At 51.0% G+C, this 25,924-nt stretch overlaps 1 protein-coding gene across 1 annotated transcript; it reads right to left on the bottom strand.

Annotated features, from left to right (window-relative positions):
- Positions 1-6,117: 6,117 nt before the first annotated feature.
- Positions 6,118-24,140, bottom strand: LOC150043440 (uncharacterized). The gene is made up of 11 exons (XM_090321960.1): positions 23,751-24,140; positions 22,978-23,098; positions 21,893-22,021; positions 19,870-20,754; positions 15,218-15,513; positions 14,677-14,970; positions 14,512-14,609; positions 13,599-13,653; positions 12,811-12,931; positions 11,944-12,072; positions 6,118-10,534 (listed from the first exon to the last, which is right to left on the bottom strand). The coding sequence occupies exons 1-11, from the start codon at positions 23,766-23,768 to the stop codon at positions 8,670-8,672; spliced, it is 4,011 nt and encodes a 1,336-aa protein (XP_090178086.1). The 5' UTR covers positions 23,769-24,140; the 3' UTR covers positions 6,118-8,669.
- Positions 24,141-25,924: the final 1,784 nt, after the last annotated feature.

The raw sequence follows: 25,924 nt of genomic DNA, 5'->3' as shown, positions 1-25,924 counted from the left end.
TCCAGAGCAAGGAGTACTTGATTTAGGTCATCTGACTCAGGGAGGAAACGCAGGGAGGGAGGAGGAAGAAGAGGAGGTGATGGCTGCTTCCAAGGAACCTCCAGCTCAGGTCAGCATGAGTCCCCTACTTCCTCCTGGAATGTCACATGGTTTGACCAGAATGGGGTTTGAGTCGTGGCTCAAGTGGTAGAGGTCCAGCTAAGCAGTGACAGCTTCAGACACTGACTTCAAGCCTTAGTTTTAGAGAAAACTAAGATACAAGAAAAGCCTGGAAAACGGTGACTTCTCTACTTTTGCCTCCTTCCATGAAGCGTGTGTCCAACTGAATTTTCTTCGCATTTTTCTTCTTTGCTCATCAAGGAGAAACATTCCAGATTCTTCTTCCAGCTGGGGAGAGTGCTCTCTCCATTCTGTCCTCCTCCCCGCACATCTCTCTGGACAGAATGTCACCAGGCCTGGCTCACTCACACACCTTTGAAGGCTTTCAGTAAGCACTGCCCTCTGAACATGGGGCAGTGGTGCTGTTTGGGAACTAGGTCCTCTGAGCTCAGTGGAGAAGGAAATGTGTGGTGTGCTTCCATCCTGGAGGACGATTAAGAACAACGCCATTATTTGGTTATTTGAAATAGGACAGGGAAGGGGGAGAAACAAGATGAGGGGACGGGGTGGGCAGAGGGAAATGGGGGTCAAAACATGAGAAGGGGTGTCAATGTGTGTGAAGTAGTGCTCTTTCTATCTAGCAAATACATCTGTAACCCTTCTATTAATTACAACAACAAAAGAAGGATAACACCCTTCCAGACCGGGTCACCAATGCCACACCTGCCATCCTTCTCTTCAGGAGGCTGAGAACTGAGCATCATGGTTAAAAACCAGGCCAGGCAGGAAAATCTATGTGACCCCTCCTTTTTTTTCACTAGTTTTGGCTTTAAACTAGGGCCTGGGCACTCTTTCTGAACTCTTTCTGATCAAGTTTGGTGCCCTCTCACTTGAGCCACTGCTTCAATGTTGGTTTCTGACTAGTTCATTAAAGATTAGATTCTCCTGGGGACTTTTTCTTCCCCAGTTGGCGTTGAACCATGATCCTAAGATCTCAGCTTCCTGGGTAGCTAGGATTACAGGCATGAGCCACTGGTGCCCAGGCATTTAGACTGTTATCTGCAGTGAATTGCCAAACAGTACAGTTGTGGCTCAAGTGGTGGAGCGCTAGCCTTGAGGGGAAAAACCAAAGGACAGTGCCCAGGCCTGATTTCAAGCCACAGCACTGGCATTCACTAAAGAAAGAAGGAAGGAATCAGGAGAAAAAAAGGCCTTTGAATTTGAAACAGTGACAACTCTGCCTTAAGTCAGCTCAGAAATTGAATTGGGAGTAGAAAAGGCTTTATTTTTCAGGGGTTAAGAGTAAATATCAAGACTTACTGATATGAGCAGAACAGAGAGTGGGTGTGGCTTCTATCCTGGCTAAAATAAATGGTCATTAGTGAGTGGATTCAGGTGATAGGGATTGTGTCACTTGTTTGATCTCTCATGTCAGTGCAATGACAATATTGACTGAATTTATTCATTGTTATTGACTCTGGGCCATATGCCATCACCATATATATATATATATATATATATATATATATATATATAATTTTTCTCCTTGCCACTAGTTAAGTATCAGGCAGAGGTCTTCCTGGGTAATGTACGTTCACCATCAATACAGAAGCCAGCTCCCCTCCTCACTCCTTTTCTTTCCTCTGCTGCCCTGGTGTGAGGAGGAAGGCTCTCAGCTGTGCTTGATGGAGATGTGTGGTCCTCGCAGGCTGAGATGAGAAAGTGGCTCTGCATTTTCCTGATTTTCATTCTATACAGGCTCCAGTGCAGTTCGCCCTGATAGAGGTGCAGGAAGGCTGGGCCAGGCATCTGAGTCCTGTACATTTCTGTTCCCCCAGTTCTGTCTCTTGCATGAGGCTAGAAACAGAGCCAGTGCTGCATCTGTGATCCTATTTCTGAGCTATTTCCTTGCAGAGCCAGCAGGTACCAGACTGTTCTCCCTGTACCTGGACACACTCTGTGTGCACACAGGTGACCCAACTAGGAGTCAGTCACAATGCAATGGCAACTGGAATTTTTTTAGATATTATACACAATATATACTTATATTCTATATAATACATACATACACATATATATACTCACATATATATATATATGTAGGGAGGGAGAGGGAGAGAGAGGAGAAGAGGAAAGGTGAAGAATAATCCAAAGGAATGATCTAAAAGTGATCAGAATACTCCATGATTGAAAATGATCACAGTACAACTGGCTGGTTTCCTACTCCAAATCTTATAATTGTTTATCCATTCTTCCTGGGATCTGTCATCAAGTCAAGAGCCTCAAGTCATTACCACAAATTAGAGGTGCTTTTCTAATTCCTCCTTATCATCATTGCAAGGGTAATATTATTTTTAATGAAACAAAGTCACGAAATTGCTGTGAGCTCTAGCAGTTACCTCAGGCCGTGTGGTCGGAGACGGGGAGAATTAGGGGGACCGTGACAGTGCATGGTGGGGGGGACAGGAGGGCAAGACAGGAATAGAAAAGGGACAAGATGGTGCTGCAGAACCAAGGACGCTGAGAAAGAAGGGATGAGAGCCAGAGACAGAGGTGGAGAGACATTTCTTGAATATGCAAACTATCCAGGAGTTACCAAAGTCCAGGCTGTCTTTAAGTATACACATGGCAGAGCACTGAGGCGTGTCAGGTGTTGTTGAGTCTGTGCTTCCAGTGGATGGAAGGCGACACTGGGAGTGCAGTCTGCTTAGAGTGGAGTGAATTACTAAGCACTTGTTGACCAGACATGGTGGCACACACCTGTACTTTCAAAACTCAGGATAGCGAGGCAAGAGCACCACAAATTCCAAGCTAGGATGATTTATACTGTGATTTCCTGGTTGAAAAAGTTTCCCCTAAAGTATGAAATATTTAGAACTTTTAAATGATAAGAAGCATATTAATAAATTCAACTCCTTCAGATATTTTTAAGCTCAGTAAGAAATCATAAAAATAAACCCCCAGGGGGCTGAGAATGTGGCCTACTGGTAGAGCATCATCTAGCCTGTGTGAAGCTCTGCATTCGAGTCTTCAGTACCACATACACAGAAAAAGCCAAAAGTAGTGCTGTGGCTCAAGTGGTAGGGTGCTGGCCTAAAGGAAAGCACAAGGAGTGTTCAGACCCTAAGTTCAAGCCCCAGGACCAGCAGGTGAAAACAAAACAAAAAAGCAGATGGGAAAACTGTTGAGGTGGAGTGTTGGGCTGGGTTCCTTTATGCCCTTGTCTTCTAAGGCCCATCCAGCTGCACATCAGGTCACAGAGGAGTCCTCGAGCATATCCTCAGCTCCTTAGAAACTGTGAATTTTATTTACACCCAGATGAGGCACTGGAAGGGAGGGAGCAAACTTTTGACATTGTCTAACAATCATTCGGGCTTGCTCCTTTGTAATATTAAAGCGCTGTTTAAGAGTCATACTATTAACATGGGAGTGAGAGTGAAAACAAGTAGCCTGTTCCATTACTGAAAAGATGAAAATATTTCTCATAGCCAAATCAGCTAATTGATTTCCCTTATTTAATGGACCTGGCAATCCTGGGTGAGCTCAATGCCCAATAAAAACAGGATCACTACGTTTCCACAAAACTTTCTGAATTTGGAAAAACACAGAAAAGGCGGGAGTTTGTGGTGAGATAGGTCCAGCAGTTTCCAGAGAAGGAAAAAGTTGAACAATATATAAGCTATCAGGAAAAAAATATTTAAGGGAACATAAGGATAGCGTTGTAAGGCTACGGTGATAGCCTCCAGTTCTGCTAATTGAGCGGACTTATGAGGGGTAACGTGTAAGTACCGTATTCCTAGTAACCACAGCAGCAATATCGAGAGAAGATTCATCTGTGAATACTGTCAAAGCCTTTGGGATGGGGTCCTTTTTAACTATAGTAGGAAATATAATGGGACGTTTTAAAGAGATAATAAACTAGATTTAGGAGGATGATTATCAAAACAGACTTGAGTAGAGCATCGTATAATGGCCCATTCAGTGGTATTCCAATTAAATATTCCGATTGTTGAAATGTTAAGGGGTAATAATTTTAAAAGGATGAACTCCAAAAACCTTAAGGGAAGGGGTAAGGGCTTGCATAATTAATTCAGCTATCATAGATGGATAAGGCATAATTATTATTCTTTGGAGAAGTTGAAAAATGGACCCACAAAAGAGGGCCCTCTTGCCAAAAAAAAAAAAAAAAAAAAAAAAAAACCTCCAGTAGGTGTATAAGCAGAAGAAATTACAATAAACATGAGCTCTTTAAAAAAAATCATAAAAAAAAAGAAATTGGGAAGTTTTAAATTCTGGCCTTTCATTCTCCCTGGTTCCTAAACCCGGCATGGCACCCTCTAGGGTATATGATTCAGAGCTTCTGTCTTCTTACCAAGGCTTGAGCTGAAGGCTCTCTCTACCACTTGAATCTCAACTTTTTTATGGATAACTGGACAGAAGAATCCCAGACTTCCTGCCCTGGCTGACTTTGAACTGTGATCCAATAATAATAATAATAATAATAATAATAATAATGTCATTCCTTCCTAGAAGAGTACAAACACGGTATGACATGGTATGAGAGGTTCCTAAACACTACAGGGGACGCGGGGTCTGGCATGGTGGAGGTCGTATTAGGTTTGGACAGGGGTCAAGAGCGTGAGGAGGGAGGAGGGTGGGCTCCTGGGGAGCTGGTGCTGGATGGCATGGGGGCAGGGAGAGCTCAGGTCCATCAGAAGCCAGGGAACTCGCGGAGGACACGTGCCTAGGTCAGGACAGCAATTAGGAATCAACGTGGGCCAGGGTGACAGAAGGGGAGGACCCCAGTGGACAGGAGCACCACGGGTCAGCGTGGACCAGGTACCAGTGACTTTAATAACCACCCAACACACATGACTCCCCACGGAGAAAGGGGCATCTGTGCCCTGGTGGAATGACCTCCGGGCTGGATTAGCGCATGGGGCGTGGGGGTAATCTGAGGGTTGAAGTTAGTGTAGGGCAGAGAGGCCACGCAGAATGCACAGAGATTTGGTTATGAAGTCAGCGTGAAGGAAGGGAGGGAAGATGTGGCCTGCTAGTCATGCCTTTTTGTGGTGGAGAAGGCTGTGGAAACTGCATGACCAAGCAGGCCTGGGTTGAGAGTGGACTACAGTTCCACTCAACATCAAGCTTATTTCCCAGTTAGCTTATTTTCCTTTTCTGTGCCGGTCCTAGGGCTTGAACTCAGGGCCTGGGTATTGTCCCTGAGCTTTTCTGCTCATGTCTGACGATTAGCACTTGAGCATCAATACCAAGGCCTGGCTTTTTGCCACCCTGTGGTTCCTTTTCTAGAAGGGGGTGTTGGTGGAAATCCCTTGATCGTTGAGGCCCCTGCCACGAGCCAGCACATACAGCCACGACTCACACTCCAGAGGCTGTTACAGTTACCTCATAAACACAGTAGAAATAAGAAGCATTGCCAGAAACTTCACATTCTGCAAGCTACTGACTTTCTCAAGGAGAAGCCATTTCGGGGAGGAGGGGCGGGGGGTCAGTTATGGGACTTGAAGAGCCATTGTTAAAACTCACTTTCCTTTGCAACTGGTTTTCAAAAGTACACTTAGTATCATCATTGACATCAGAGATTCCAGACATGCATGACATGCACCATAGAAAATGAAGAGTTCTGAAAATAAATTATGTGGAAAGAAATCAGCACGGAGAACTGCCAAGGCTACACAAGCAGGACCATATTTTTCTTGCTTTCTTTCTGATTCTTGTTCTTGGATTCTTCTTTTCCTTCCTTGTTGCTGCCTGCCTCTCTGCCTTTCTTTGTGCCAGTCCCAGGGCTTGAACTCATACCCTATGAGCTGTTCCTGAGCCTCTTTTGCTCAAGGACAGTAGCACTCTAGCACGTGTGCCACTTGTAGTTTTATTAGTATTTCATTGTTGCTAGGAGTCTCACAGACTTTCCTGCATACACAGCTTTGAATTGTGATCCTTAGATCTTGCCTTCCCAGTAAATAAGATAGGGGTGAATCACAGGCACCCAGCGCTATTTTTTTCCTAATTACTTTCCACTTTGGAAGAGAAAAGGCATCAAGAATGATTAGCTTTGCTTCTTAGTGAAGTATCAAAGACAGAAATAAATCAAAGAATGAAAATGGAATTAGAAAAACAGCTTAGATGAGTTTAACCAGTTTAAGTGATACAACCACCATTTAATAAAGTAGATTCTATGGTAGAAGTTGACATAGTATAATAAGCATTTCAAAATCTAACAGCTCAACTTTTTTTCTTATTTTGTGGGCCATAAGGAGGCGCCAGGGGAGATGGCTCACACTTGTAATCCTAGCTACTCAGGAGGCTGAGACCTGAGGATTGCTATTCAAAGCCAGCCAGGGCACTGAAGAACGTGAGACTCTTATCTCCAATGAATCACTGGAAAACAGGAAGGGGGCTTGGCTCAAGGGGTAGGACAGTAGCCTTGAGCTTGAAGAGCTCCCAGGCCCACAGTTCAAGCCACATGACTGACAAAAAAAATACAAATAACAAGAGAGGCAGGTGAACACACATGCTCATACTTATATAATAGATCGCACACAGGCTCAGGTGTGTCCATGTGTGCACACCACCACTCTCATCAGATGACTCATCCAGGTGTGAAGGGTGCTGAATGGACAAGAGGACTTTACACAGAAATGCAAGCTTTGCACATTCCTCAGGGGAGGGTCACATTCCTCTCCTCCTCCCGCAGGTGAAGCAGAGGTGGCAGGGAGTGGACTGTCCACCCAGGAGCAGAAAAGGGCTGACCGCTGGGAAACGGCCCACAGAAATGCAGCCACATGAACCAGCACAGGGTGGGGGTTGTAAGTCACAGACGTGCAGATCTGACAGAGGCGGGGCCTGGTGTAAAAGGACACAAAGGTTCACCAGGAGGAGGATGGTTCCGTAGCTCTGGACTCTCCTCTTTGGGAGAGGCTGTGGGGGACACGTGGTCCTCTGGATGTGTTGCATTCTCTGCTGGTGTCTGGACAGGAGGGAGAGCATGGAGGCACTGGCCCAGAGCCTGAGCCCCAGACACAGCGCGTCAGGCACTGAGGGCACGGCCGCATGGAGTACATCTGCGGCGGGCCCTGCCGCCCGGAGGAGCAGGATCCACAGGCTCGTAAGGTGGCTACGCTGTCGTGGGTGTGGGGTCCGGTGATGAGCTTGAGAAAAGGAAGGTTCCCCACGAGGCTCCCAGCCCAGCTGAGGTGGCTGGGGAGACAGTGTGCTTGTGGGCTTCCCCTTCACCCTGCCCACCTGCCGTCCCCAGGGGTGGTGCTGACGGCTGGAAGACGCCCAGGGAGCCAGTGCTTCCCGTCGCCACCCCCTGCCCACGCGGGGGGCGTGGAAGACCAGTTTGCACCCAGAATCACTGAGGAAGGCTCTCCAGCCTCAAGCCAGCACGGCTTGTAGAATGCTCTTACATGGAAGACTTAAGAAGCTGACCACACAGTGCTTGCATAGCACGCATGAAGACACGGGTTCGATTCCTTGGTACCACATACATAGAAAAAAGCCAGAAATGGTTCTGTTGCGCAAGTGGTAAAGCTCTATCCTTGAGCAGGCCCAAGGACAGTGGCCAGGCCCTGAGTTCAACGCCTAGGACTGGCAAAAAAAAAAAAAAAAAGTTGACCACAATCAAATGCCTAAGAATCAAATCAAGTTGATGTCTCTCTTTCTGTTCTCCATGCAGGAGAAGAAGAGCATGACCACAGGCACATAGGCATCTCCCATTCTTTCCATTCCTTGTGACTCAACCAGAGGATCTGGCAAGGGAAACAGGCATATATGTCGCCAAAGGATCATTGCTCCATCATTAATCCCAGTGGAAATAGATTCCTCTTAACACATGAGACTAACGAGAAGGAGGAAGAAGAAGAGGAGGAGGAGGAGGGGGAGGGAATTTCAGGAATACGAGTGAACCTGGAGTTGAGCCAGTCAGGCTCTGAGAGATCAAGGGCTCCTGTATTTCTCTCCTTTGTGGAATTAGACCTAAAACTATACACATCCCCAGCACTAGCCACTCATGGCTGTAATCCCAGCTACTCAGGCACCTGGGATCTCCCTTTGCACTTCAAATCCAGCCTGGAGAAGTTAAGTCCATGAGACTATTATATACAGATAACCAAGTGGAGCTGTGGCTCGAAGTGGTAGAGCACTATCCTCGATTCAAAAGAGCTTAGGGACTGTGCCCAGGGCATGAGTTCAAGCCCCGTGACTGACTTTTCATTAGCAAGGTTCAACCATAAAGGCACAACACCTGGAGTAATCCCACTTGATGACCTGAAAGTGTTGATTCTGGACATCCCAGCACCCCTGGTATCTATCTCCTTGTGACCTCTTCTTGGCTTCGAAATCTTCTGCAGATGGATTAGGAGAAGTGCATGGGGGAGAACGAGAGAGCCGATGGACCCCCAGTCCTCATGCGCAGAGGTGAGCCTGCTTGCTGGGATGGTTTCTGCAAAGAAGTCTATCCCACTCTTCTCTGCCTGAGGCCTACATTCAAGCGTCTGCTGTACACCTGACGGGAATCTCCTGTTTTCTGCTCTTGGTGAGAGATATTCTCACAAACATTTTACAAAAATGTCAAGGTCTTGGATATAGCTCAGGCTGCCCTGGAACTCCCCATCCTCTCCTGGGATTACAGCAGGAACAACTCCATTCAGCAGCATGCCTGAACTCTCAGTGAGTGGTTTTCGGTCGTCCTCATATTTATATTCCGTGGAGAACGAGTCATCGGAGGCCACATGTGGACGGATGGCATCCAGCTGCCCTAGTTGGCTGAGCTTCTGTCTGGCGTGTAGCCTGCGATGACTCGAGAGGTTGGACCTTCGGCTGAAAGCCTTGCCGCACATATCACACACGTATGGCCTCTCCCCGGTGTGCACAGCCTGGTGTGTGGTGAGGCTCGAGCGCACGCTGAACGCCTTGCCGCACGTGTCACACTTGTACGGCTTCTCCCCGGTGTGAGTCCGGCGGTGGCTGATGAGGTGTGAGTTCTGCGTGAATGCCTTCCCACACTGGGTGCAGCGGTGCGGCCTGGCTCCGGTGTGCAAGGTCTGGTGTTCAGTGAGGCTTGAGCGCATGCTGAACGCCTTGCCACACGTGTCACACGTGTACGGCTTCTCCCCGGTGTGCGTCCGGCGGTGGCTGGCGAGGTGCGCGTTTCTCGCAAATGCCTTGCCACACTGGGAACACTGGTAGGGCTTGTGTCCCGCGTGGATGGCCCGGTGTGTGTTGAGGTGGGAGTGGGAATTAAAGGCTTTGCCACACTCGCTGCACACATATGGCCTCTCCCCAGTGTGTGTCCTGCGATGGCGTGCAAGGTGTGAGTTCTGTGTGAATGCCTTCCCACACTCGGCACAGCGGTGCGGCCTGGCCCCCGTGTGCACAGCCTGGTGGGTGGTGAGGCTGGAGCGCAGGCTGAACGCCTTGCCACACGTGTCACACGGGTACGGCCTCTCCCCGGTGTGCGTCCGGCGGTGGTTGGCGAGGTGGGAGTTCTGCGCAAATGCCTTGCCACATTCGGTGCACTGGTAGGGTTTGTATCCCGCGTGGATGGCCCGGTGTGTGTTGAGGTGCGAGTGGGAATTAAAGGCTTTGCCACACTCACCACAAGTGTACGGCCGCTCCCCAGTGTGTGTCCTGCGGTGTGCAGCAAGGCTGGAGGCCTGGCTGAAAAGTTTACCGCACTGGGCGCACTGGTGGGGCTTGCAGCCCGTGTGCACAGACTGGTGTGCGGCCAGGTTGGCACGCACGCTGAAGGCCTTGCCACACAGGCCACACATGAATGGCTTCTCACCAGTGTGAGTCCTGCGGTGCACGGCAAGGCCAGAGGTTTGGCTGAATGCCTTCCCACACTCGGGGCAGCGGTGAAGCTTCTCCCCGGTGTGGATCCGCCGGTGTAGCACCAAAGAGGAGGGGTAGCCGAACGCCTTGCCACACTCCCAGCACGTGTAAGGCTTTTCCCCAAGGTGGGCCTTGGGTCTCTGTGTACGTGAAGTGGAACAGATGGAGGCACCGTCACCTGTGGGGACAATGTCCGTCTTCCCACAGGAGGGGCTCCCCTGAGGGGGCGACATGGGGGGCCTGGTGAGGAAGGACTTCTCCACTCCACTCCTCACCCCTGGCCCTTCAGGCAGACACAGCTGCTCCTGGAGGTGCCGTCCCAGCCACGTCCTCCTGGGCTGCCTCCCCACGGCACTCCCGCCCTCCTGCTCTCCTCTGCCACCGCCATCTTCTCCAGGGACCACAAGCTCCCCGTCAGCTCTGCCTTCAGTGTCTCTCCACTCCCACTCACAGTTCCCTACGTCTTTCTGGACTTCCTTGCAGGACAACTCCTCAGCGCTGCCGTCCTCATGCCTTTCAGATAGTTCTCCCCTACTGCTGCCCCTGTTGGGTGGTAATTCTGTGATTACACGTCCAGGATCTGCAAGATAACAGGTTTCCATCTGATTAATCACAGAGTGAAATACTGCGCGCTGAAGGAGAGAACACCAGGGCAAAAATTACACAGACACTGAGGAGCCGCAGGGACTCTGAGAACCGTGAAATCCAATATTTAGGAACACAGAAGGAACAGGATTCCTCCATTGCAAAGTGGATCACATGGAACCCACCCGAAGAGAAGGTAAGTCTGATTTCAAACAGCCTGTGAGGAAAGGGTCTATCCTGAGCCAATCTCATTGACAGGAAAACAGGATTTTCCCCTGGGGTCCCATCACACATGTAAGTAAGTGCCCAAAGCCATGTGGCTGTACCACAACAATAGAGAAAAAAAATGACTACAGTATACTATGTACAAAAAAAATGCCATATGTCACACATTGTTAATGGTTTGGAGCCCAGAGCACAATGAATTAACTGGCGATTTTGAATTGCAACGCAGAGGTGGGAAAAGGGGGAAGAATTCAATACAACAGTGCCAGCTTGTATGTGCCATGAACTGCCTCTACCCACTCCTCGTGAACAGAAGTTAACATGAACAAGAGCTGTCCAGCAGTAATGTTACACAATGCATACTGATTACACTTAGATGCTAGTCAACTTACAAAAAAAGAATAAAACAGTCATCTATGAGAGAATGAACAAGTTAATTTCCTCTTTAAAAAAAATATGAACGAGGGCCGGGAGTTTGGCCTAGTGGTTAACGTGCTTGCCTAGCATGCATGAAGACCCAGGTTCGATTCCTCGGTACCACATGCATAGAAAAAAGCCGGAAGTGGTGCTGAGGCTCAAGTGGTAGAGCTCTCTAGCCTTGAGAAAGTCCAAGGACAGTGCTCAGGCCCTGAGCTCAAGCCCAGGACTGGCAAAAAAAAAAAAAAAATATGAACGAGGCCAGAAGTTTGGCCTAGTGGTAGAGCGCTTGCCTAGCATGCACGAAAATCCAGGTTCAATTCCTCTGTACCACCTACATAGAAAAAAGCCAAAAGTGGAGCTGTGGCTCAAGTGGTAGAGTTCTAGTCTTAAGAAAACCCAAGGACAATGCTCAGGCCCTGAGTTCAGGTCCAGGACTGGCAAAAAACAAAAAAGACAAAAAAAATATGAAAGAGGCCTGGAACATGGCCTAGTGGTAGAGACAGAGTGCTTGCCTAGCATGCATGAAGCCCTGGGTTCGATTCCTCAGTACCACATGGCCAAGGCCCAGTGGTGGCAACTCAAACTTGTAATTCTAGCTTCTCAGGACGCTGAGATCTGAGCTCAGTTCATATCCAGGCCAGGCAAGAAAGTCCATGAGATTCTTATCCCAATAAATGACTCAGAAGAGACAGCCCAGGTACTGCACATCCAGGATTAGCTGGGGAGTCGACCTAGGAGCTGTAGTGGAAACGCTCTTACCTGCGCACCCACCTTCAGCGCCTTCCCATCCATTCAGCTCCCCTGGTGTGTTCACATCACTCTGTGCCACCCAGGGCTCTTCCCCGAGCTCCAACAGAGAAATCACACTCTTGCTTGGAGGGCAGATTCCTGTTTATAGAAAGACGATGCTCTGTGGGATTTCCGGAATCCCCAGTCCCACGCACAGGTGAGAAGGGGCCACTCCAGATGGATGCACACAGACAATTCACACATTCCCCAGACTGCCTCCATCTAAACACTGCAGCAGTCACTTTAACATGCAGAGTGGAAATGCAAGAACTACTGAATTAGAAGCACAAGGAAATCCATACGTTCAGTGTTTGCCATGGGCCAAGTATAGTGTCATATACGTGGAATCCCAGCAGTCAGAAGTTCAAGGACAGCCAAGACTAGACAGTGGGACACTATCTCAACAAAAAAAAGAGGAGGAGGAGAAGGAAGGAAGACGGTAGAGAGGGAGGGAGGTTTGACATAATGCTTGTGATATAGCTGTGATACGACGTAGCTCAGTGATAAGAGGACCTGCCTAGCATGTACAAAGCCCTAAAAAGGGAAAGAAGACTAGAGGAAGGGAAAGGGAAGAAGGTCAAGGGAAAAAAGGAACAAAGGAGAATGAGAGACGCCTGCCATTGCTGACATGCATTCCTGCACACTCAAGCTGTGGGACGTGGAGATGCACTGCACAGCAGGCAGGACACAGGACAGTTATTATTAAAGTCCAGGGGTCACTTTAGCATGCTGCCGTCTCTGAACTGGTAGAGCTCTACATCTAGTCATGGAATCTGGGGCTCTCCAGACATTCAGGGGAAAACAAGGCAAAGACTTGTGCTGGGAGGTCGTCCTCACCCACAGAGACCAGGTTCCTGTAGTTGTCCAGCATGACGTCCCTGTACAGAGCCCGCTGAGCAGGGGTCAGGCACCACCACTCCTCCCGGGTGAAATCCACGGCCACGTCTCTGAATGTCAACTATCCCCAAGAAGGAAAAGAAAAGCATTTCACATAGACACACCCACGGACTCAGAGAAAGTACTAGATGGAATTATAATCAACATGCAAGAGACAGGAGGGAGCTTCAGGAGGTGACATTTTGTGAAGGTGTCTGTGATATGACAACAAATGGGAAAAAGATGACATGGAATTACATATCCAAGCACTTCTGAGAAAGTGAGGATGCATGAGGAGCTGTACTAAAAGAACTCAATTGGGCACCAGTGGCTCACATCTATAACTCCAGGAGGCCAAGATCTCAGGATTGTGGATCAAACCCAAATGGAGCAGGAAAGTCCATGAGACTCTTTTCTCCAATTAAATTTACCACCAAACAAAAGCCAGAAGCGGAGATGTGACTCAAGTGGTAGAGCTTTGAGCAAAAAGGCTCGGGATAAGCACCCAGACCCCTAATTCAAACCCCAGGACAGAGGTGGGTTATCCCACAATGCAGAGAGGGTTCATCGAGGACACAGGAGCAGCTTGCCTGGGCAATGCCCTCCTGTGCCCACACCCAGTGGAAGAGACAGGGGCTGAGGGAAGGCATGGGGGAGTGTGAGCAGACGTGGCAGGCAGGCCCCTGGAGTCAGCCGCTAGCTGCCAGGTCCAACTCATTGGACAGGGAGGAGAGGCCACACAGCTTTACCTGAGTCACAGCCGCCATCCCTGGCTCCTTTCCTTTTCCTCTTCCTTCAGGATTCCTTCTCAGGTAAGATCACCTTCCAGAAGTCAGTCCTGAGTGTCAAAAAGATCCTGTTTTATGCTCAGACTCAGCACACACTCCCTGCACTGGACACAGGAAGGACCTCACGTGGGGAGGGTGGTACCCTGCTGTCCACACAGGGATTGATGGGGAATGCGGATTCTGGGCTGCAACTCAGGACTTGGGCCCTATTCCTGAAGCTTTCTGACTCAAGCCTGGTGCCCTATCATGTGAGTCATAGCTGAAGTTTTTTGGGTGGTTAACTGGAGATGAGTCTCAGGGAGGGGTTGAAGTGTGCAGGGGTTGAAGTACCAAAGCTACTGAGCAAAAAAGCATCAAGTACCCAGTCTGAGCCCTGCTCAGTGACCTAGAAAAAAAAGTGTTGGGCTTTCCTGCCCAGTCTGACTTGAAGCCTCCATCCTCCCATCTCAGCCTCCTGAGTGCCTGGGGTTAAACCATGGCGCTGCCCCCTCCACTCTCCTGCTACCTCCGACCCCTCTTTCCTGTGGACCACACTGCTCTGACACCTGCAAGTCACTGTGCTGTCCCCCTCTGGGAAGAGCTCCCCGGTCTCCTGCACCCAGGCCCTGTGTGATGTCTGGGATCCTTGCCGAGGTGGAGAATTTGCAGTTCTCTATGTGCTTTCCCCTCTGTTTCCTATGCCGCTTCTTCTGCTCCTGTCACCAATTCTCTGCAAAGCCTGCACCCCATTCTCTACTTTCCCACCTGCCGTTGGGGTCTGTCTTCTCTTCCTGTTTTCCTCTCCCTCTTTCTCCTGATGATGCTTTGCCCTCAACTTTGCAGAGTCCCAGGGACATGTCCAGTGTACCAAGGCCGGGCTCAGGTTTCCACCCACACCACAGCCCGGCCCGGGGTAGGATGGGGAAGGGCGCCAGCACAGCGCAAGGCAGGGATGAGGTGCGGCGGGGTGCAGTGCTGGGCCCGGCCTAAGTCCTGCAGTAACCAGCGATGAGGGTCTGAGATTGTCCATCAAGAGCAGGAGAGGAATGGAACCACGGACCCAGCCAGGCTGGGCAGGGGGCCCGCGTGGGGGCGGCGGGGAGGGAGGCGGAGCGCGGAAGGGGTGTGGCCGGCGGTCCTTCTCCCAGGCCCGGAGCCCGGGGCCTGGGGTGGAGTGGGGCCAGGGCCGCGGCCCGCGCCCTCGTCCCAGCTTCGCCTCATGCGGAGGGGCTCGGGGACCCCCAGTCAGGCCGCGCCGGGCCGAGGGCCGTGAGGGAAGACCGGCGGGGGCGCCCCAGGCTGCCCTGCAGGAGGGGACGCGCCGGGGCTTCCGGGGCCCCCGACCCCGTGCCAGCTGGGGACACCCCGAAACGCCGACTTACTCAGACACTGGGGAAAGGCTCGGGCTCCTCGCGGCGAACCCCGCTCCACGCCATCCGCTTCCGGGTCTGTGGGGAACTGCGCGCGCAGCGGGGGAGAAAGCCGGGCAAGGGGGCGGGGCAAACACGGGACGCGAGCGCGAGAGGGTGGGCGGGCCGGGGGCGGGGCCGGGGGCGGGAACCAATCCCCAGTGGTAAGCCTCGAGTGGGCGGGGCCAGTACGTGTGTGACCAGTCTTGGGCGAGGAAATGGCGCGGGTGGGCGGGGCCGTAAGTGGGCGTGGCGAGGACGCTGGGCGAAGCGGATACAGCGAGTGGGCGGGGAAGGGGCGGGGCCAGAAAAGAATGCGGTGTGGGCGGAGTCGGGCCTTGCCTGGTGGTGGAGCCAAGGATGGCGTGAGGCCTCCAAAGTGGCACCCTGGGCGGGACCAGGGTGCTGAGGTGGGGCCAGGGGGCTGGGGGGCGAGGCCAGGTTATTGAGGGACTTTGCCAAGGGACCTTCGGGAAGGGGCAGGGTACCTGCTGGGAGGAGGGGCCGGGGCCCCAAGCCCGGCTCTCCTCCGGGCTTCCTCCCAGCCTAGGTGTGTCCCTTGATTTTGGAGGCCTGACCTCCATGGGAGGAAACCCAGGCTAGGTGCCCTGGGAGCCAGATGTCCCTTGGGAAAACGGGGTGAAGGTGGGAGGCCACTGGGCCGAGGCCACTTCCTTCCCCTGAAATGGACTGAAGTCATCGAATCCGAAGCTGGAATTGTCCGTGGAGAGCACGCAGGAAGGCAGAACTGCCTGGGACCATGTGCAGGTGGCTGTCCCCTAATCAACTCGTTCTTATTTCAGTGTCTTACTCCTTTCCAGGGGAGCTCTGGTGTGAGCTCAACTCTCTGGATTGTCTGATGGACAAGATGTGGGGGTGTGGAAGGCTGAGACGTGGGCTATTAAGTCACCAACAGGTGCTGTAAAATAAACATAAAAAAAATAGATGTCAGCAGGCTCTGGGTGGCTCACACCTTTCATCCTCATTACACCATTCCACAGAAGGCCGAGATCTGAGGATGGCAGTTCTAAGCCAGCCCAGGCTGGAAAGCCTGTGGGACTCTAAAGCCCAACCAACTACCAAGAAAGCGGCAAGGGGAGCTGTGCTCGCCTTTCCTCTCAGGATGCACGTGGCTGCATGGTCCTTACTGAGCCCAACATGTGTGCTTCAGAAGCCCAGCAGGCTCCTTCGACATGATCAAGACCCTGCTCAGACTTTCTCACTGGTGCTTCTCAAGGGAGGATGGGAGTGAATACAGAATCATCAGAAAAATTAAAAAAAATTATTTTGTCTCTGTGTCTTTGGAGTTCATTTTAGTATGTGTATTATTACACATAAACATAATGGGCATACTTATTCTTGGCCCCCAATGGCCAGCAGGAGGTAATAAGGCCCAACTTGTGGAGACAGTCCATGAGAGATCTCTGTTGGGTGTATGCCAAAGTTTCTGAACAAAAGTTTCTTTTTCTATTCTTAATCTCATTGGGAAGCACCATCATTTGTCTTGTTGGAAAAAGAAAATTAAAGCCGCGAACGGTGGCTCACACCTGTAATCCTAGTTACTCAGGAGGCTGAGATCTGAGGATCAAGGTTTAAAGCCAGCATGCACAGGAAAATTTATGAGACTTTTATCTCCAATTAACCACTGAAAAAGCCAGAAGAGGAGCTAGAGTTCACTGGTAGAGCACAAGTCTGGAACAAAAAAAGCTCAAAGACAGCACTCAGGCCCTGAGTTCAAGCCAGAGGCTTGGCACCAAAAAAAATGAACAAAAGACAAGAAAAGAAGGAAAGTAGAATGTGAATTTCTGTGAAGGAATTTCTCTGGTAATATTGATCATATTTCTACAAATTGTTTTCCCTCCATTGTCCCCACTTGAGAACTTCCATATAAGCATTGGATGTCTATGCCTCAAAGCAGGGTGACGCGTGCTCTTTTCACGCATGGTCATTTGTGTGGACGTCATTTCATTCTCTGATTCCCCAGTCATTCTCATGGTTATCAGTGGTGGTTTTGACCCTGTATTGTTGTTACTGTACTAAGGAGGGGAGAGAGACGTCTCAACCTGGGTTTCTGGTCTAACTCATTGCATGTGACTCAATTCCTCACCTGGGCTCTTCCAGTCTTGCTGATGGTCCCACCACCCTGTTCTTTATCCATTTCCAGATCATGTACTTGCCCTTTTTTTTGCCAATTATGGGGCTTGAACTCAGGGCTCTACCCTTGAGCCACAGCACCACTTCCAGCTTTTTTCTATGTATGTGGTGCCAAGTCTCTGATGAAAATAGACTGCATCCTGTTTAGGCATACATCCACAGTGGGGCCGGTGACTCTGCTCCTCTGAACCTGCCTCACTTTTTTCCTCAGGAGAGTGCACAGTGGCACTCATTCCTCTGCAGACAACATGGAGCATATGGGTTGTTTCTTGGCTGTGGTGAACAGTGCCTCGACAAATATGGTGTTCATGGACCCACACATCCTGAGAATGTGCCCAAGACTAGATCGTGTGGAAGTTGTATTTTGAGTTTTGGTCGAGACTCTTATCTCTAATAAGCCAGCAAAAGCTGGAGGTAGAGGTGTGGCTAAATGAGAGAACACCAGCCTTGAGCAGAAAAACTAAGGGATAGTGTTCAGGCCCTCACACTCTGGGTTAGCTTCAAGCCATGGTGCTCAGATCCCAGCCTCCTGAGCAGCTCCACTGACAGACGTGAGCCACCAGATTGTCCTTGTTTAATTATAAACACTTAAAATTGTATGTTGAATATGGCTTCATAGGAAACTGTAACTTTAGATATACATCCACACCTATTACAGCACAAAAATCTGTGCTAGGTGCTGGTTCTTCCATTTGGGTGGCAAGGCCATGTTACCTACACCAGATCCTAACAGGGTGGCTAACAGCACTGGTGACTAAGATTTTAGAGTATCCCCAAACTGTGTCAGGTTCAATTTCAACTTCAAATCCTAGATCCTCAATCTTTATAGACCTTTTCTGTCCAGAAGAATTGGAAATGAAGTAAAACTTATCTGGATAGGAATCACCAATCATCCAGTATGTTTTTTTTAAAAAGATATTTTATTGACTAAAACATGAATACATTCTGAATAGAGCAGTAGCAACATTTAATAGCAGCAATTTTATATAATCATCTTCAAGACAATGCTCTTCTGGTTGTGTTTGTGTGTGTGTGTGTGCTCCTGAGGTTTGAACTAAGAGCCTGGCACCTGCTGGGAAAGTGCTTGAACACTGAGATACTCCAAAGTCCTCATTCTAGATAGAATGAAATTACCCGCTTTAAAAACTGTTTTCTCTTTCATCTCAAGAAGCAAGATGAATTCATCTCATTAGAAAGAGTGGCCGCAGTCTTTGCTACATGACAGCCTCGGTCCTTCGGTGTAGAGGCTGCCATTCTCCTGGATCCCCTCCACCACGTCCCCAGTGTCAGGTAGCCTAGCGCCTGCTGGTCCCATGAGCACCGCCACTTGCTCAGTTCTTGCTCTACTTGAGCCAGTGTAGTCCATACCCATAAAGAGTACCATCAAGATGAAGGATACCCAATGCCAGGCAACAGTGTGCCCCAGTTCTGTACCATTCTCCACCCCTCCCTAACGCTGCTGGGCACAGCCTGTGTGTGATTTCAGAAGGAAGAGTCACCTTTCCCAGAGTTTGCACAGGAATAATCCTCACAAGATGGCAGGACCAGTCCTTCCCAGACCCCGCAGGGAAACACCTGCAAGGCGGGCATTTCATTAAGCAAGGTTTGATCATAATCGCACTTGGTGATGTGAACTCTTTATTCTGGACATCCGTGATTTCTTTGTATGGATTTTGTTGCATTCTTGGCTTGGCGGTCTTTTGTACCAGTCATCATAAGCAGAGATGAGCTTCCTAGATGGTTTTGGCAAAAAAGTGTATTCTGCTCTCCACTGCCTGAGGCTTGCATTCAAGCCTCTGCTGTGGATATGATTTCCTATTTTCTGCCTTTTGTGACAGCCATTCTTTTTTTTCTTCCATACATTTTTATTATAATTAATAGAAAGGTTAAATTATATTCACCAGATAGAAAGTGCATTACTTCACATACATTGATACCCTTTCTCATGTGTTAGTCCCCATTTCCCTCCTCCCACCCCCAACCCTCATCTTGTTTTTCCCCCTTCCCTATCCGATTTCAAATAACCATATATGCATATATACAGTATATCAGATAACAAGGTGAAATACTGTAACAATATGAGATAACCAAGGGACAGCAAAAGAGATGAGAGATAACATAGTACATTAAAAACAACAATCACTCATTATATGGCTGTTGTTTCTGTATCCTGGAGGTCCTTTCATTTAGCATCATACTATATGGCCTTATGTATCTAGGTTTGGTTCTATTGTAAATCTCTGCTAGGAGAGCCCAAGGTTTCTACTGATTAGGACAAATGGGGGAAACCATTGAGCCTACGTTCCTTTGAGTCTGGCTTATTTCACTTAACAGGATTTTTTTTCTAAGTCTTTCCATTTCCTTACAAATGGGGCGATGTCATTCTTTCTGACAGCAGCATATTACATACTGTTTACAAAAAAAGTCTTGATTATGCTATATAGCTCAGGCGGCCCTCAAACTCACTATCTTCTGCTGGGATTACAGCAGGAAGCACCCCACTGGGCTGTATGCCTGGATGGGGTAGTTCTCTGCAGTCCTTGGGTTTACGTTCTGTGGACAATGGATCCTTGGGGACCACACTCAGACAGACCATGCCCTGCTGCCCTCCCGGTGGGGTTTCTTTTGAGTGAAGCCTGAGATGGCCGGGGCTTAGTGAGGCCAGAGCAGAACACACAGCCTTGCCATACTGCCTGCACGGGTAAGGCCTCTCCACGAGGCTCCTCCTGCAGGGGCGCTGGGCTTGGGCACCTGGTTGAACGCCTTCCTGCCCTCTGAGCAGCAGCAGCAGAGTTTTATCACCCTGCTAGGGAGGCGTTGGTGAAGCAAGAGATCAGGAAGTGTGGAGAACGCCTTTCCACACGCCCCGCACTGGGATGGCTCCACGCAGCCATGGCATTGCGCGTGAACGAAGAGGCAGGAACGCGTGGAGAAAGCCTTCCTGCGATGGCGTCGCTCGTGAACCAAGACATGGGAAGGTGAGGAGAAAGCCTTCCCGCACGCCATGCCAGGGTGAGGCTTCTCCCCGGTGTGGATCCGCCAGTGACACGCCAAGGACAAGGGAAAGCCCAAAGCCCAGCACTTGTGAGGATTTTCCCCAAGGTGGGCCATGAGTCTCTGCATGTCTAAAGAAGAACAGATGGAGGCACCGTCACCTTTGGGGACAATGACACCTGCAGGGACAATGTCCGTCTTCCCACAGGAGGGGCTCCCCTGAGGGGGCGACATGGGGGGCCTGGTGAGGAAGGACTTCTCCACTCCAGTCCTCACCCCTGGCCCTTCAGGCAGACACAGCTGCTCCTGGAGATGCCACCCCAGCCACGTCCTCCTGGGCTGCCACCCCACGGCACTCCCGCCCTCCTGCTCTCCTCTGCCACCGCCATCTTCTCCAGGGACCACAAGCTCCCCATCAGCTCTGCCTTCAGCGTCTCTCCACTCCCACTCACAGTTCCCTGTGTCTTTCTGGACCTCCTTGCAGGACAACTCCTCAGCGCTGCCGTCCTCATGCCTTTCAGGTAGTTCTCCCCTACTGCTGCCCCTGTTGGGTGGTAATTCTGTAATTACACATCCAGGATCTGCAAGATAACAGGTTTCCATCTCATTAATCACGGAGTGAAATACTGCGCGCTGAAGGAGAGAACACCAGGGCAAAAATTACACAGACACTGAGGCGCCACAGGGACTCTGAGAACCATGAAATCCAATATTTAGGAACACAAAAGGAACAGGATTCCTCCACTGCAAAGTGGATCACATGGAATCCACCTGAAGAGAAGGGAAGCTGATTTCAAACAGCCTGTGAGGAAAAGGTGTATCCTGAACCAATCTCATTGACAGGAAGACAGGATTTTCCCCCAGGGTCCCATAACACATGTAAGTGCCAAAAGCCACATGGTTATATCATAACCAAAGAGAAAAAAATGCCAGTGTACAACATACTGAGTGTGTACAGGTAAATATCACCACATATCACACCATGTGTTCTAATAACTCAAGCCCAAAGCAGTTTAAAGAATGAAATTACTGGTAATTTGAATTGCAAAGCTGAAGTGCGAAGAAAGGGAAACAATATGACAATGCCAGAAAAGAAACCCCAAAAAGAAAAACCTGGAATATGTGCTATAAACTTCCCATACCCACTCAAGTGAGCAGATTTTAACATGAACAAGAGATATTTCTAGCAATTGTGTTGCACAATGCATGCTGGTGAAGTTATCAAAACAACACCAAAAAGAAATAGTAATCCGTGATAAAATAATCAAGTAGTTTTCTCTTAAAAAAAATACAAAAGAATTTGTGCTGCAGAAAAAGCACCAACTATAAAAAGTGGAATGTCCACCCATCTACTTCTAGGTCTGCATCTGAAGGAATTAAAGTCCCCATATAAAAGAGACAGCCCAGGCCAGGTGCTGGTGGTTCAAAGCCAGCCAGGAAGGAAAGTATATGAGACTCTTATGTCCAACGAACTACTCAGAAGAGACAGCGCAGGCCCTGCACAGCCAGCATTAGCCGGAGAGTCAGCCTGGAAGCTCTTTCAATGGATTAGGAAATGTAGTGGAGACACAGAATGGCACTTACTCTGCAGGACAGGTGACAAGGGGGAAATCCTAAAGTCCTTTAGGGCTCACAGCAGAGAAACACGTGTTCTCCTATAGGAAACTTCCACTGGTGTCCAGCCTCCCCAGCTCTATCTCTGCCCATCTGAGCTCTTACCTGCGCTCCCACCTTCAGTGCCTTCCCATCCATTCAGCTCCCCTGGTGTGTTCACATCACTCTGTGCCACCCAGGGCTCTTCCAGGAGCTCCAACATGGAAATCACACTCTCGCTGGAAGGGGAGATTCCTGTTTATAGAAAGACAATGCACTGTGAGATTTCCGGAATCCCCAGGTGAGAAGGGGCCATTCCAGATGGATGCATAGAGACAGTTCACACATTCCCCAGACTGCCTCCATCTCAACATTGCTGAGTTAGAAGCACAAGGAAATCCATACATTCAACACCGCCATGGGCCCAGTGTGGTGTCATATGGGTGAAATCCCAGCACTCAGAAGTTCAAGGTGATGGAGCCAGGGCTACAAAGCAGCCCCTTTTCTCAAAACAAATTTAAAAAAAAAAAAAAAAAAGGAAAGGTAAGGAAGAGGAGAAGAATAGGAAAGAAGGAAGGAAAGAAAGAAGAAAGGAAGGAAAGAAGGAAGGAGGGGGCCCGGGAGTTTGGCCTAGCGGTTAAAGTGCTTGCCTAGCATGCACAAGGATCCGGGTTCGATTCCTCGGTATCCCACATACACAACCAAGCCGGAAGTGGCAGAGACGAGACACAACCTGGTGGCTGGAGCGAGAAGGGGCCGGAGCGAGTGGGGCCAGAAAGAGAGAGAGAAGGGGGCCAAAAAAAAAAAAAAAAAAAAAAGAAGGAAGGAGGGAGGGAAGGTGTGTCATGGTACTTGAGATGTAGCTCAGTGATGAGATGACCTGCTTAGACTGCGCAAAGCTCTAGAGAGAGAAAGGAAAGGAGAAGACTGGAGAAGGGAGAGGGAAGAAGGTCAAGGGAAAAAAGGAGCAAAATAAAATGAGAGACGCCTGCCATTGCTGACATGCATTCCTGCACACTCAAGCTGTGGGACGTGGAGATGCACTGCACAGGAGGCAGGACACAGGACAGTTATTATTAAAGTCCAGGGGTCACTTTAGCATGCTGCCGTCTCTGAACTGGTAGAGCTCTATGTCTACTCATGGAACCTGGGGCTCTCCAGACATTCAGGGAAAAACAAGGCAAAGACTTGTGCTGGGAGGTCGTCCTCACCCACGGAGACCAGGTTCCTGTAGTTGTCCAGCATGACGTCCCTGTACAGAGCCCACTGAGCAGGGGTCAGGCACTGCCACTCCTCCCGGGTGAAATCCACGGCCACGTCCCTGAATGTCAACTGTCCCCAAGAAGAAAAAGAAAAGCATTTCACACAGACACACCCACACACTCAGAGAAAGTACTAGATGGAATTATAATCTGATGCCAGGGACAGAAGGAAGCTTCAGGATGATAGTTTCTAATAGTGTCTTTGATATGACAGTAAAAGGTAAAAGCTACATGGAACTGTACATCATGGCATTGTTCCGAGTTAGTGGGGACTTACGACAAGAATTCTAGTCAGTCCAGGGAGCTGAGATCTGAGGATCATGGTTCAAAGCCAACTAAAGCAGGAATGTCCATGAGACTCGTGTCTCCAACCACCAAAAAGGACAGAAGTGGAGATGTGACTCAAATGGTTGAGCCCCATCCTTGAGCAAAACAGCTCAGGACAGCACTATGATCCTGTATTCCAGCACCAGAATAGGGTGGAGGAGGATAGGAGCAAGAGAACCCAAAGTGGAACAGAACAGCAGCAGAGAGGTCTGTTCAGCAACGACACAGGAGCAGCTTGCCCGGTTGATGTCCTCCTGTGCCCACGCCCAGTGGAGGAGACAGGGGCTGAAGGAAAGAGTGAGGTGGGGGAGTATAAGCAGAGGTGGCAGGCAGGCCCAGCAGTCAGCACCCAGGCCCAGCTCTTCTGAGAGGAAGGAGATGCCACACGGCCTTACCTGAGTCACAGCCACCATCCTTGGCTTCTTTTTCCTCTTCCTCTCTAGGGATTCCTCCTCAGGTAATATCAGTTTCCAGAAGTCAGTCCTGCCTGCTAAAACACGCTGTTGAATGTTCAGGTACAACAACCACTCCCTGTGCAGAACGCAGGGAGGACCTCACCTTAGAGACAGTCCCCTGCTGTCTACTCATGAGGTGATGGAGAATGCTGGTCCTGGTCCCTGGGTGCTATGCCTGAGTGTTTGTGCCTCGAGGCTGGTGTTCAGCTGCTGGAGCTGGAGCTGTACTTTGGCTTTTTGGGGGGCAGTCCTGGGCCTTAAACTCAGGGCCTGAGCCCTGTCCTTGGACTTTCTCAAGGCTAAAGCTCTATCACTTGAGCCTCAGCACCACTTCTGCTGAGGAATCGAAGCTGGGTCTTTGTGCATGCTAGGAGAGCACTCCACCACCAGGCCAAACTCCCAGCCCTGTACTTCGGCTTTTTATTGGTTAAGTGGGGATAAGAGTCTCAGGAAGGGGTTGGAGGTGTGCAGGGGTTGAAGTATCAAGGCCACTGAGCAAAAAAGCAAGCACCCAGTTTGAGTTCCAGTCTGTGATCCAAAACAGCAAATCAAAACAAAACAAAACAAAACTGCCCAGTCTGACTTGAGGCCTCCATCCTCCCATCTCAGCCTCCTGAGCGCCTGGGGTTAATCCACGCGCTGCCCCTCCACTCTCCTGCTATGCTCGACCCCTCCTTCCCGTGGACCACACTGCTCTGACACCTGCAGTCACTGCGCTCTCCCCCGCCCCGGCCCCCTGTGAGGTGGGGTCCTGGTGGAGGGCGGAGTCTGCAGCTCTGCATTGGCTTCCCCTCTGCTGTTTCCTCTGCAGCCTCTTCTGCTCTGGCCTGGGACTCTTTCAAGCCGGGCACCCCATTCTCCCCTTTGCCACGGCTGTCGGGGCTCTCTCTTCTCCCTGCTCCCCGGATTTCCTGCCAGTGTTGCTGCTGCCCATGCTTTGCCCCCCACCCCACCTCCGCCCCGTGGGCAGGCCCAGGGTCACAAGGCCAGGCCCGGGTTCCCCATTTCTCCGACCCTGGGCTGACCGGGGTGGGTGGAGGGAGGGGGGGAGCCGCAGAGATCAGCGATGGGGGCGGGCCAGGACCCCGGAAGGGGCGGGGCTGGGAATTGGGGGTCCGAAGACCGGATGGGGGGAGGGAGGACTGAGGGCGAGCCGGAGCCAGGGCGCCGAGGGTGGGGGAGCCGGAGCCGAGGCGGAATCGGGGCGGCGGGCCGCGTCGTCCCCGTGCGAAGGGACGTGGGGACCCCCGGGTCCGGTCGCCGCGGGCCGCGCCAGTGCAGGGGGCGGCGAGGAGGAGCCGCGCGGGGCCGTCCGCCGCCCCCGGCCCGCCCCGAAGCACACACACGCTCAGACAGCCAGGGACACTAGCGCTCGCGTCGGGACCTCCCCTCCCTGTCGTCCACTTCCGGGTGTGCGGGGAACTGCGCGCGCAGCCGAGGGAGGCGGGGAGGTTGACTATAAGCGGAGCGCGGCCGCGGAGGGGCGGGGCCGCGGAGGGGCGGGGCCGCGGAGGGGCGGGGCCGCGGAGGGGCGGGGCCGCGGAGGGGCGGGGCCGCGGAGGGGCGGGGCCGCGGAGGGGCGGGGCCGCGGAGGGGCGGGGCCGCGGAGGGGCGGGGCCGCGGAGGGGCGGGGCCGCGGAGGGGCTCCTGTCTGGACAGGAGGGAGAGCATGGAGGCGCTGGCCCAGAGCCTGAGCCCCAGACACAGCGCGTCAGGCACTGAGGGCACGGCCGCATGGACTACATCTGCGGCGGGCCCTGCCGCCCGGAGGAGCAGGATCCACAGGCTCGTAAGGTGGCTACGCTGTCGTGTGTGTGGGGTCCGGTGATGAGCTTGAGAAAAGGAAGGTTCCCCACGAGGCTCCCAGCCCAGCTGAGGTGGCTGGGGAGACAGTGTGCTTGTGGGCTTCCCCTTCACCCTGCCCACCTGCCGTCCCCGGGGGTGGTGCTGACGGCTGGAAGACGCCCAGGGAGCCAGTGCTTCCCATCGCCACCCCCTGCCCACGCGGGGGACGTGGAAGACCAGTTTGCACCCAGAATCACTGAGGAAGGCTCTCCAGCCCCAAGCCAGCATGGTTGGGGAATGCCCCTGCCCGGAAGCCTTAAGGCGTTAGC

The sequence above is a fragment of the Megascapheus bottae genome, chromosome 31 (genome assembly GCF_031878675.1).
Source record: "Megascapheus bottae isolate mThoBot1 chromosome 31, mThoBot2.hap1, whole genome shotgun sequence".
Classification (NCBI taxonomy): domain Eukaryota; kingdom Metazoa; phylum Chordata; class Mammalia; order Rodentia; family Geomyidae; genus Megascapheus; species Megascapheus bottae.
Note: the sequence above shows the minus strand (reverse complement) of the source record. Positions and strands in the feature narration are given on the sequence as shown.